This window comes from Catharus ustulatus, chromosome 5 (assembly GCF_009819885.2).
Source record: "Catharus ustulatus isolate bCatUst1 chromosome 5, bCatUst1.pri.v2, whole genome shotgun sequence".
NCBI classification, from domain to species: Eukaryota; Metazoa; Chordata; class Aves; order Passeriformes; family Turdidae; genus Catharus; species Catharus ustulatus.
This window is the reverse complement of record NC_046225.1, coordinates 37,368,406-37,381,682: the sequence shown is the minus strand read 5'-3', so window position 1 is coordinate 37,381,682 and position 13,277 is coordinate 37,368,406. Positions and strand designations below refer to the sequence as shown.

Sequence of the window (13,277 nt, the reverse complement as noted above, 5' to 3'; positions counted from 1 at the left end):
CAACCTAAACCTCCCCTGATGTAGCTTCATGCCATTGCTTAGAGTCCTCTCACTGGAAACCACAGAAGAGAGATCAGTGTCTGCCCTTCCTCTTTCCCTGATGAGGCAGACTGCAGTGAGGTCTCCCCTCAGTCTCCTCCAGGCCGACCAGACCAAGTGACCTCAGCCACTCCTCATATAGCTTCCCCTCTAGATCCTTCATCTTCATAGCATCCCTCTGGATGCTCTCCAATAACTTTTTCATGCCTCCTACATTGTGGTGCCCAAAATCGTACTCAAAGTGAGGTTGGACCAGCACAGAGCTCTCTGGCCTGGCTTGCAGTGCTGCACCTGATGCACACCCAGATACCATTATCAGCAATGACTCTACAGATTTTAGATAAAAGGAGACCTGTTGCTGAAACTAAGATATACAAACATACAAACCAAAATATTTGAAAGCTTGCAAATATGTTGGTATCAGGGACAAACATGAATTCCCTGATTCGGTAATGAAAAGCTTAAAAAATGGATTGTCTATTGCAAAAACACTAAGGAGATTGAAACAAGATAGGTCAAAATTTATATTCACTGTTCAGACTAGATAACTGCAATTCTTCCTCCAAGCCTCATTAAAATAACATTTAGAACACTATTCAAAATGCAAGTCAGATTCTGTTTTGTTTGTTTGAACAAAGCTAGTATGAATAGCAGAATATTTGATAATGTGGAGAAGATAAGAATTAATTTCAACTGGTACATTCAGTATTAGAATAAGTAGCAGTTCTCTTCCTGCAACAGAAAAAAAATACTGCCAACTTTTACCCTAGTATTAGCAGGCTTGTTGTATTCTAGGCTACACAAAGTAGCACAAAGCAGGTGAGAAGTGAATGAAAACACTCTTCTTGTGGGTTTTGAAATATTTCTTACATTGGTACTGAATTTCTGACCCCTAAATATTAATTCTATTGCTTTCTTCCAATACTAACTAAAACTCAATGTTGCCTTTTGCTTTGGGTGACCAGAACCCCTGTATTCACTAAATCAGTCCTGAAACCAAACTGAGGTGATAAGCCTCTTTCAGACTGTTATTTAGAATTAGGAGGGAGGGAAAAAGAAGTTGTTTTCTTTGATTGTTTCTTTGTTTAAAGACATGGGTGATTGTGGGCACAGAACAGAGAATTAGCTAATGCAGCTTGGCACCCACTGTGCCAAGGTTTTCACACAAGAGTGGAGCAGAAACAAGACATCAAAGACCACTCAGAAATGGAAAAAATATTATTTGAGCACAGCTATGAGAGACAACAAAAAGCATGGGAGATACTAGAGGGATGCAATAAAAACATAGTAAAGATGTAGGAAATGTCAAGTCAGCCTTAAAATAGAAGTTAACTGCTTCATTTTGCAACAGCACACACATTCTGCTGTGTTAAAAAGGAAAGAAGAATCAATCATAACATCTTGTTGAAGTGTTTTAAATATCACGGGAAAAACAAAAGAGTATTATTAAACGGATTTGAAATCCTGAATTTTTCAGAGCTCAATCATCTAAGCATTTGCTTAGTTCTACCCATCCCCCTGCAGAAGGTGTTATCTGCAAATCCTGAGCCCAATTTCCAAAGAAACTCAGAAAAAGAAAGTTTATTTGGATTAAAGAGAACAAGTTTTTTCTGCTGTCTTTGCATACTTCCCAGAAAACCAAACACTTGGAAGTGGTTCTTAAAGTTTCTTTGGTTCAACTTCGGAATAAAATATTTTTGAAGTTACTTTAGAAGAATGTAGAAACTACTGCAGCTGTTGCTTAAAGTAAGCTTTTACTCAAATTTACACTCTGTTTTGTTGCATTTGAAGGTTAATTTTTTGCATTTTCTTTACTAATGGCAATACAACCTTACTATTTGGTTTTCTAAAACATATCATAGACTGTATTTTCAGTCTGAAATCAGTCTTCAGCAGAAGACAATCATTCTCCCTTTGCAAATGGCATACACTAAATAGAGACAGAGGATCAAAACTCAAAGTTTACAACATCAGTATCTCTCACAGATTTGCATAAGATGGTAGCTAAAGGCTTCAAAGCAGTTCAAAGCTCCACAAAGCCAAACTCTTCATAACATTCAAAAGCTGGCCAAACTAAACCTGCCTGCTATACCACACCTGATTTATCTACTATAATGTTACTGAATAGCACCCTTTTCTCAAATAGAAATTACATAATTTTCTAATATTTTGTCTGAAAACAACGCTATTAGTGCCATGGTTTAGCCCCAGCCTCTAGCACAAATTACACACAAATTGGTAAAGAAAATTAACTCTACTCCAGGGAAAATCAGCAGAATGACATGGTAACTATTTGATATTTTACACACTCTTCTGAAGAGAGCAGATATTTCCAAAAGTGAAGTGCAGTTTTAGACTGGCTGTACTTAACACACAGCAACCAAGAGATGTGTTTGTTTCTAATGGTAGGTCAGAAAGCATTGTCAGACTTCTGCTCTCTTGGTAGTTCAACAAACAGCCTTGCCAGAAGTACTGAGCCCAGCTTTGTCACCTTAATTGACACCACACTTTGTAGGCAATTCTAGCACAAGAACATTTTTTCTCTTTACCTTTCGATGGTAAGTGATACAGTCGATTAATTAATGGTCTACTTGTATGATGAGCGTTGAAGCCATGACTCAAGTCAGTTCAGCCAGGACACTACTGAAACATGCACCATACGTGACTGCACTGAGTGCCACCAGAACCTAGCTGAACTGGAAAATGGAAACAACACAGACACCTAAGCATACAAACTTCCCAAATGAGATGCTCATGTGCAAGTCAGAAAAAGATGGCAGAGAAAGTCTGGTGTGACACTGACTCGTTCCTAATACGTCGCTTCTGACAACACATCACTTCTGGGGACAAACATGGGAATGTCAGGGACTGTGAAGAAAGCAGCAGGTGAGAAAGAAGTTGCCAAAAGAACAATTTAAAAAACCACAAAAGGATGATAAACCTGACAGTTTCCTTTTGTGTCTAGTCATAATTCTCTCCAGTTTTGCTAACAGAGGAAGTTGCTTGATGAACATATTTATTATACTGACAATGTAACCTACCACAGCTTCAATGCTATACAGCTTTACATTAGAACTCAAACTTCTTGGAAGGACTCATTATATAACTTCAGGTAAGTTGTGAAAACATAAAGTTTGTTATAAAAGCGTATTTTTTTTTACTTAATCCTATGCAAAGAATACCAATATATTGTTCACAAATTAAGAAACAGCTTTTTTTTCCTCAAAACAATGCAAGAATTAAATTAGACAATTAAAAATTAAATTAGAAACATCTCTAACAAAAGGTAAATTCCTCTGCTGTGAATTTCTTTTTTTAAACTCTTACTATGCAAGTATTCATATACTATTCATTCTTTGAAAAAGACAGTTACAAATTTGACAGAAAAATGTGTTAGTTGCCTTGATGTTTCTCTTCTCCCTGCACTGAGAACTTCTGTCAAGTTCTGCAGTTCAGCTCTGTTCTCTGACAACTTTTCATATCAAAATAAGTGGGACAATATCTTTACATTAATCTTCATATAATATAATTATATCTGGAGGAAAATACATAGTCATGGCGATCATTAGTTTTGTCTCACTCTTGCACCTTTCCCCCATAAACTAGTTGCACAACATCTAATTAAAAGAGGGGGAAAATGTCAGGTAGGGAGAAAAATCAAATCAGCTTCCTCTTCAGAGTTCAGATACAGAATTACTCTAGGGGACAAGAGCCTGAAGCCTAGAAAAGCAAAAGCATTCCTTTTCCTGTCACAGATAGGAAATTCTACTCTTTGTATAAAGGAGCCAAAAAATTAAAAAATATGAAAAGCAAGTAAGGTTTGCTGTATGATGATTTTTAGCTCAGTGATTGTTTTCCAGCATAACCTTCATCTCATTTCTCTGTGTTATAGTAATACTTTAGGGACCAATACCATCATCCAGTGCACCCAAATTTTGCCTGTGCATCATGCACATTCTAGTTTTACACAATTCTATATTGCATAAATCAGCTGAAGCATCAGCACTTAAGCAGCTCTTGGATTGTTTTAACTTTTTATGTAAAAAAACAGGAGAAACACTTTGCAATCACAGCCAAAAACTATATACAAGTTGTCACTCTGCTCCCCAGCTCAAAGATCTGGAGCTATTAACCAAATGAAAATATGAGAAACTATGGAAATGCATTTTAACCCAATTCACTACACAGAAATTTAATAAAACTCATTCTGTAATGAAAAGAGGCCTTTTATAGTCTTAATGTACAACTAATCAGATGAGAAGTCACTTTAAAAGACAGAGCAAATGATTTAACAACAGTGGTAATTTTTCCACTTCCTATAAAATGAAATTATTGGGTTTTGTTGACTGTTTATGCTTTACCTTCCTGGAAAACAATTTATTTAAAGCTATACAAAGATAAAATCCTCAAAAAAAAAATAGTCCAGGAAACAGTTTACATACTTAGGATGCCGGATGTCTGGCAGGGATCGTTCCAGTGCTATGTTGTTGCTAACAAATATGTTGAAGCCGTTTTCCCTATAAGCAGAATCATCATGGTCTTCCTCTGTAAGAGGGTATGGTTTCCCATGTTCACCTTTCCCTACAACAAAACAAAACAATTATTTGCCTCAAACTGACAGCAAAAAGTGTACTACAAAGACAAAAAGAAGTTATACTGAACTTCAATTTGGTACACTGTGCCTGGAACATCTCAAAGAAATTTCTTGCAATGTCTTTAGCAATATGCCTATTGTTTCCAATACGGAAACAGAAAGTAGGTACAACAACAAGATTCAAAAGCCCCTCTGAATTCACCCAATTCATCTAACTTCCCTCTATCCAGACCTACAATCAGGTTAAAGCCATTTTATATAGAAAAATTTAAATTGTAATTTAAGCCAAGACCTTTATTTTCCATATCAAAATTATGAACAAACGGATCAGTTCTAGCAACATGCCTTCCAATCACTATGAGGAACCTGATTACTGAGTTACTTTATAGTACAGCACCCCAACACCCACTCATGCCTTCAGAATGCAACTTGAGCACTGATGTTTAGGGTGTCCAACTTTCCAGAGGAAACAACAAGGAAACCAGATGTTTTGCTCTAGGTTCCTTGAACACCCTTGCACTCCTAGGGACAAGACAGATGTACTCAGTGTTTCTAACATCACAGCACTGTGGAGTTGGTTTCAGAAACCGGTCACTTTTTGCTTCCCCAAAGAAATTATCTGCTTGTCCCCGAGCAAAGCACAGACTTCCTATTCCAGCTTTTTATTCCCAAGTTAGCTCTCATCATCAGTCACTTGGCTTGCTTAGTACCTACCTCAGGCTACTACACTTCTATCTCTTCCAGTAAGACAGTAGAGAACAAATAAAAGCACTTGAAAGAAAATCAGCAAATGAAAGCCTTCAGTTCTTTTCAACTACTTTTATTCTTCCCATTCTTGCAGAGGATGTACTTTTTAGAGCTTCAAAATCCCTTCAAGCCTACTCAGGTTCTCAAGATCATATGCTTTCCATATGAAAGCATACAGAAAAGAACATCTCATTGATCAGATTATAACCCCCTGTCTACTACTAAGCTCCTGCTAAAGAAAACACCACCTTTTACCTGGCCTCTTATAGAGGATTTAATTAGCTGGATTCAATAAGTGATCAAGGGCTTGTGATCCTCAGCTAATGAGGACCAGTTGCATGAGTGGATGAAGAGGAAAGCAACCAGAAGCTAAGAGAAGCATCCAGAGGTATTCTTAAAGCTTCTAAGCCTCTGTCAGTGCCCTATTTCACACTGTACAAGCACAAGACATTAAAAACACAGAATATGCAGTTAAAGGTGATGTAGTGACTCAATTTTAACTTTTTTTCTGCTAAGATAGTATTTTTTAATTCTAAAATTTGTGCACATATTTACAATTTCATTTAAATTCTTAATGGAAACAATTACTGTTACTTACAAGGGGGAGAAATTAATTCCTATTATGAAACCCTTTCTCTTATGCTATTTAATTACTAACAGGTATTTCGTCAATTTTATCCCCAAATGTATGCAACACACTAACATAATACAAAATCTGAGACTAAGTTTCTATGTAAATCTTTATGATTTCATACTATTAATGGGGAGGAACTAAAAAAACTGCTAATGAGGCAAAGCACTACTCCAAATTCAATTGTATCAAATATGATTCATAATAGAGTAACATAAGCTAATGTCATTTGACCTAGGACAGAAATTTTGGCATCTCTCAGTATATATTCTACATAGACCAAAAGTAAATTTTTTAACTAGCTATTAATAAGAGATTTATCCACTTACCTAGTTATCTATTTATTATATCTATATATAGATATATATCTATCCATTTATCTAGTTATACTGTGAACATTCTGAAACAAATGACGCGTATGATTCAAATATACTATTGCAAATGTTTTGTACTATACAATTTCCTGTGTATTCCAGCTATTCACTCTCTATAAAGAGAGATGGATTCTTGCTTTGCTTTTCATAAATGAGTCCACTTGGCTCTTCAGGAGATGAATATTTGTCCTAAGAGTTTTTTTTGCAATGTTTCTTGCCAGCAAAACTGAAGACAAGCATGTTTAAAACAGTCTTTTATTCTTTCACATCAAATATGGAGTAAAATCACTGTGCATAAGCCAAAAGTAGAGATATCATGGCTGTTATTACAGCAGCTTGGGAATGCGCAGAACATTCCCCATCATGCTGTGTAAGTACATGACCAAATTGCTTTTGCACTTATGCAGTATAGCTCAGCCATGAGGTGCACTAGAAGGTATGAAACATGACTCTTTCCCAACACTTCATTAAAACACACATGTAGAGCATAAACAGAGGCTTATCCACTTTTTTGAATGTTATGACTATTTCTCCCATCTTTTTGTTTGCTTGCTCTCTCACCCTGCATCTCCTCCTGATTAGCTAAGGATCATTAGCTAGGGGAGCCATCTACCAGATCCAGCTGGAAGCAGTTTGCTAATTTCTCTCAAAGAGCTTTGGTAAAAGAGACCATTCGTTATGACTGGTCATGGAAGAAGAGAAAGAGAGCTCAGAAGATAAGCATTAAAAAAATTAAATACAACTTTTGGGTGATCATTAGGCTTGAAGGATTTCCTTTGTAGAGAAAAGTGCCATGTATGAGTATACTTAGCATTAAAAAAAACCACTCATAAGCACAGAAAACTCTCCTGTCAATGATTCATCCTCCTAGAAGACTAACAATAATTTCTGTCACTGCACAATGGTTTAGAGGTGGATCTATATGCCAGAATAACAAGGGGAAATTTCACAATATAAGAAGAGTAAAATTCTGGAAAAAGGATTAAGTTTAACTTTAAGTATAATTACTGGCTACAAGAAGACTTCTTTAAATCTATTGACAAAGAGATGTAAGCCCTCTTATACTGTCTCTTCTGTCTGAAGGCAAAACAGCAACACAGAAAGCTCAACAAGGCTACAAAGTACTGTAGAAACTGAAAATAAAAAACCCAATGGTCAATCTTTTGCCTCTTTATACCCAAAAGGAGACTCATCCAAATGTGATGTATAAAACCAACCCAGCACTAAGACTCTCTGAGGCTCGTTTACAATTGCAGTAAGAATAACCTTATAAACTAAGGACAATCAGAAGTTTTAGTTCAGGGTTTTGATTTGTCAAGGAAGGGAGAAACCCAATAGCACAAGAATGACACATATATTCAACCAGGGCCCAAAAATACTATCAGAATGGTCCACTGCATGGGAAGCCTTACAGCAATATTTAATCCATACAGCATCTTACCCTTGTGATTACAGAATTATTAGTCTGATTTTTGACTCAGTAATCAACATAAGCAGTATGAAAATATGCAGGGCTTTCCTCTAAAAAAAAAACAACGTAAAGTGAGATATTGAAGGCATCAAGACAAAGTACTGGCTTGGTCAAGTATTGGGTCCTCTATAGGACTTTTTTAGCCCAGCTCAGGGATGTTACAGTCTCCTAGGAAACCCTACACTGTATACCTAGCCCTAAAAATTTTCAGCTCTATGCCTGACAGGTTATGATAACTGATAGCTCAAGGACACCTCAGGTATCTTCTGCTTATATATAATGCAGACACAGCAGGAGGAGAATAAGCCCTCTTGTCCAACAGATGGTTCAAAGGGAAAACGATTAAGGTGAAACAAGAAAATAAAAAAACATTCTGTATACTCAATTAGACAAAAGTCTACTTGCAGAATAATGTATCAACCACAGTGATATAGTTTCCAGATACTATAATTATAAAGTGAATCGGGATATTGTTGGCAAAATACATCAACTAAATCAGTTTGAAAATGCAACAGGAGTTCTGCGCTACTTCCATATGCAATAGATAGGGGACCTTGCTTAAAACCATAAACAATAAATCAAATGGCAACAGGTTCTCATTTCAGGATCTTTTGGATTTTCTTTTGGGATTTTGTTTCTATAATTCAGATGAACATTATTTATAATTCAGCAGGCAAGGTAAAAAAAGATTGGCTTTGTAAGTTCAAGAAGTTAAGCAACTGCTTGACAACACGGGAAGCCAAGTGGATAAAGAACATAAGTCTGTGGGGAAGAACTGTGTACAAATCTGAATCATTTACTGTTTATACTCACTGCTATTAGTTTACTCAGGCATGACTGCACAGCCATAGCAAGTCAAGATTATAATTTACACAAGTATTTAAGTACAGACTTTAATTCAAGCATTCGAGCATCCTTTAACCTCAAACCATTAATAGGGAAAAAGAATTCTCCATGTGCTAAATGCTTTAGTACATATAAGAATTTTATTTTAATATGTAAACTAACAAATACTTAAGTGTTCTTACTATAGTGCATTTTATTACTTTTGGAAGGTTAATTCTGCAATTATTTAAAATACATATTAGGAATTATTTCTAAATATTCCACCAAGAATCTAACACACACAAACTCCCACACACAAACTCCAAGCTTATCCTCTTCCATGGAAGTTCTCACAGTGAGAACAGACATCTAATCTTATTCTAGAGCAATCTTTCAATACAGAACTGAAGACCCATGAGGAGAGAGTGATTGTATTTCTTAGCAAAGGCAGACAGAGAAACACAAATTCCAAATAAATGCAGTCACGTATCAGCCTCAAAGAAAGAGTGTGAGAACCAAAATGGGAAATAAAGATCAGTAGCAGAAAAAAAAATTGAGTGAGAGTTTTGACACATAGATTTTCACAAAACAACCTTTTTGATCCCTGATATGGCAACTGGCCAAGTCAGAGGGCAAAAACTCTGTTTGAAGCACTCTGTGGTATATTTTACACAATTTCTGAAGTTTTCCTAGCACACAGTTATATACAAGTCCTCATTTTTCACTGCAGAGATCAATTTCATATTATTTAGATAAGTAAAACAGATTAGCAACTCAAGCTGCCAGCACATTCTGCTTTTTTGCAAGTGAATTTCCATTTGAGTTCAAACAAAATAATTCCATATTTTTCCTCACAGACAGGGGACTGGGGGCAGAAACCACCTTCTTCTTTCATACTAGAAAAGGAATTGCTTGCTTTTTTGAGCAAATGCCTTTTTTGCTTTTGCACATTTATGTTAATTTCCAATAAAATGAACGCAAATTTTTATTTAATAAATGCATGAATGATCTTTGACAATTTGTTACAGAGACAGAAAATTAAAACTGCATGTCTCACATTAAATTCCCTTCATATCAAATGGAACCAACCAAGTTACAAACAATGTGCAGGTGTATATTTATATTACATAAAATGGCTTTTCAGATTGATTTTTCTAACTGTATGAGCAGTAAAACAATGGAATAGACAATCCAGGGAACCATGGGATCCATGTTTAGGTATGCAAGAAATGACAACGTGCTTCAGGGAGATAATTGATACAACTCTGGTCATCTATTAAGGTGGATCCCAACCTTAAATTTCTATGAATGCTAAGAGAAATAGGAGAACTGACGATAGGTTTCCTCAGAGTCCATAAAACTAGCATCAGAAACTGAAGTATATTTATCTCATGTTTATTCTAATTTTTCTAAACTTCTCAGAGTATCTCACTCAGTTGTACAATTTCATTAACCTAATTTATATTACAGGGAAAGGAATTTAATTGATTTTAAGCCAGTGGAAATAGGATCAAAAGATCTTTTAAGAATTATTTATCACTACTGTACCTCGTAGCAGCTTAAAAAGGCTCTACAATAAGATTTACAACACTTCAAATTATTTATTACATAACTCTGTCAAGGCCTGAGGCAATATAAAAGGCTTTTTCTTAGCATTACAGAAGTAATAAAATCTTATGCAAAAATCTTGTCAAGGAAATCCCAAACAATAATTTTTCAAGCAAGAATAAATTATTTATTTGTAAATATATAATAAAATGTATTTATTACATTTATCGAACTATTACAGAAAACAATCAAGAATTCACTCAGTTTTCTGTTAGAAAGCATTTAAGCCCTACTATTTTATCTATCTTCAGATGACAGTAGTACATACAGGTTTTCTTTTCCAAGGATCATGGTGTCCTTGGTAAGTGGTATAGAGATGTTATCGAGAGCAAATATGAGGTTTTGTCCTCTCTGGATGGCTGCTACAGTAATATGATGTCAGCAGGAGAAATATGAACTAAATTGCTTCTCTCTTCAGGAATAGCTTTATACAAAGAGCACAGGAAAAGGAAGAAAAAAAGTTGAAGAAAAAGGGAGAAAAAAACATATAACTTTACATTTTGTTATTTTAATGCCTGCTCACATCCAGAACTAAACAAAACCCAATCAAACCACAAGAACAAAAAAACAAGAAAACCTCCAATCAACCAACCAAAAAAACCCACAAACCAACAGAGAAGAACATGTTCCTTAAAAAAATTTAGAAGATTAAATTCAAATTCTACTGCAGTTGGATCTAGAGTATTGTTTGCTTATCATTCACATAAGATAAAAATGAAAAGAACCTGTTACTAACACAAAATTAAATCCCTACTTACAGTAGTGACGTGTTCTGCCATTCCTCAGCCCAGAGTGGGTAGGAAGTAGGAAAAGGAAGAGCATTTCCTGGAGAGGAAATGTGAAGCAGAAATAGGAACCTCTCAAATATGCTTATTTTACAGATGTTTCAGAAGCATTTCTATAACAAGAATATCCAAGTGGAAAAAAAGAAAAAAGTAAATTGCAGCTTTTTAACTGTATTAAATATAATTTCCAGATTTCCACAGACTTAACAGGCATAGGCCAACTCTTCATGTTAATTTAAGATCATAACCTTTGTGTCAGACTGCAGGGAAAAAATGGGACAAGAGGTTTTTTTTAATATTTCATGAAACAGGAGAAGATAATTACCAATATTCTGTATACATTAGGACATGTTAACATTTTATATGCATTTATTTAAAGTGGTAACAAGAGAAATTGATCCAAAATGACAGTGGATCAGGCTGAGCCGCACAAAAATGAGAAACAGTAGTGGCAGTAAGCAGAAGAATGAATGAGTGTACCAAGTGAAGCAAGAAACAGCAACATCTGGCAGAGTGTCAAAAGCCCCAGGTCACAGCACAGAGCCTGGAAACTTCAGCTGGGGCTTGTTGCCTCACAGGACTCCACAGTCCCATGAGTAAGGCAGGCTTTGGATCAGGCATGGGGAACAATCAGCTGGCCTAGCTCTTTCCTCGACAAAGTGGGTTGAAAAATTATTATTGTTATACTTTAGGAATTAGCTTATATGTTACCTGTTTATCTGTAATAAAATATTGTTTGCTGAGTTAATTAATTTGGAAGAAGAAAAAACTAGCTCAATGCTCTTGAGATTATTTCTTGCAGGTATCTAGACATTTTACTAGATGTCACTTTGAAATGCAACCTGGCTTTTACTGTTAGCAAGTGGTGTCGTAGCAGAAAAAGGGCATTATGCAGGTAACCATTGAAAAAATCCAACTCTGTATCTCTCAAATAACCAACATTAAATTATTGATATAGAAACAAGAGATTGTGGTTTATCTTTAATATGTGCATTTTTTCAATTAGTAATTTTCAATTAATAATTAATCTCTAAATCTTACAGCCTGTGCTTTATGGAATATAAAATACCCCTCCCCTTTTTCATTCATTTGAAGCATTAGAAATGTAGACTCTAAATTTACAACATACACAATGCAGGGTACAAATGCAGAGTGTGTCTATGTGTCTGAGGGAAGTGATTGCTTTAAAATCATGAGGTAAACTGGTGGGATTGTTTTGTTTTAGCAGAAGAATGACTGCATATGAACCCTGAAAAGTTAACTGTCCAAAGGCTTGAATAAACATTTTACAAAAATAAGCAATATAATTGTCCTTTGAAGATATACCTTTTAAAACTTTCTGCAAGTACTACAATGGCTTGCTGGGTGAAAGACTCATTCTAACCCCTTATTTCCTCTTTAATAAATCTAGCAAAAATAAAAGAAAAAAATAGGCCATACTACTTGGTTTGTCCAGTGTATTTAGAATGCCACAGTGTACAATGCAAGATAAGCAGCACATGCTGCCTCAATATGAGTTGCTCTATCATGGCAGCAGAGAAGCAATATCCTCAGTAGTATTCTGCAGGCTGAGCTGAATCTAATCATAACTCTGTAGCCAAGGGATGCACAGAAGATCTTCTATTTAGTCTAACTACTTATCACCAAGTGCCACAGCCACCAGAATGTTTTTTTCATTTAACATTAGAACAGACTGGCTGTAGACCATTAATCAGAGCCAAACACTGAATAATCAAGCATGAGAGAAACAGAATTCAGCCACAAAAAAGGCTTCACAGTTTCATGTAGTAACTGAAGAACCTTCTAGGATAAAAAGTATCTACTATGGAACACGATCTGAAAAAAAAATCTACTAATAATGGTAAGGTGTTGGTTTCAGGACCTATATTAATTAATTAATACAAAATGCCTCAAAAATGGTATTCTAATAGTCTCTAATACCAGAAAGTCTTATTTAATTGAGGTGTATGGTCAAGCTGATATCACTCAAACTAAAGTGTCCAAACATGGTTAGGTACAGGAACCAAACAGATCCACAAAATTAATGCATAATTACAGTTGCACAGTTAGTGTTTCAGAAAACCCTGAAATACAAAATGATAGGGTCATAACAGCTGTAGTTAATATAAGAGTTTTTCTTGTTCCTCTATTATTTGTCATTCTAAGACATATTATAACCATGTGCTCTTTGTCATATATTATC

At 35.4% G+C, this 13,277-nt stretch overlaps 1 protein-coding gene across 1 annotated transcript in view; it reads right to left on the bottom strand.

The window, feature by feature from the left end:
• Window positions 1–13,277, bottom strand: part of GALNTL6 (polypeptide N-acetylgalactosaminyltransferase like 6) — a 496,763-nt gene that overhangs the window by 280,368 nt on the left and 203,118 nt on the right. The window contains exon 3 of the mRNA XM_033061069.2: window positions 4,482–4,620. Within this exon, the coding sequence (XP_032916960.1) occupies window positions 4,482–4,620 (139 nt within the window). The remainder of the gene's footprint in view (window positions 1–4,481; window positions 4,621–13,277) is intronic.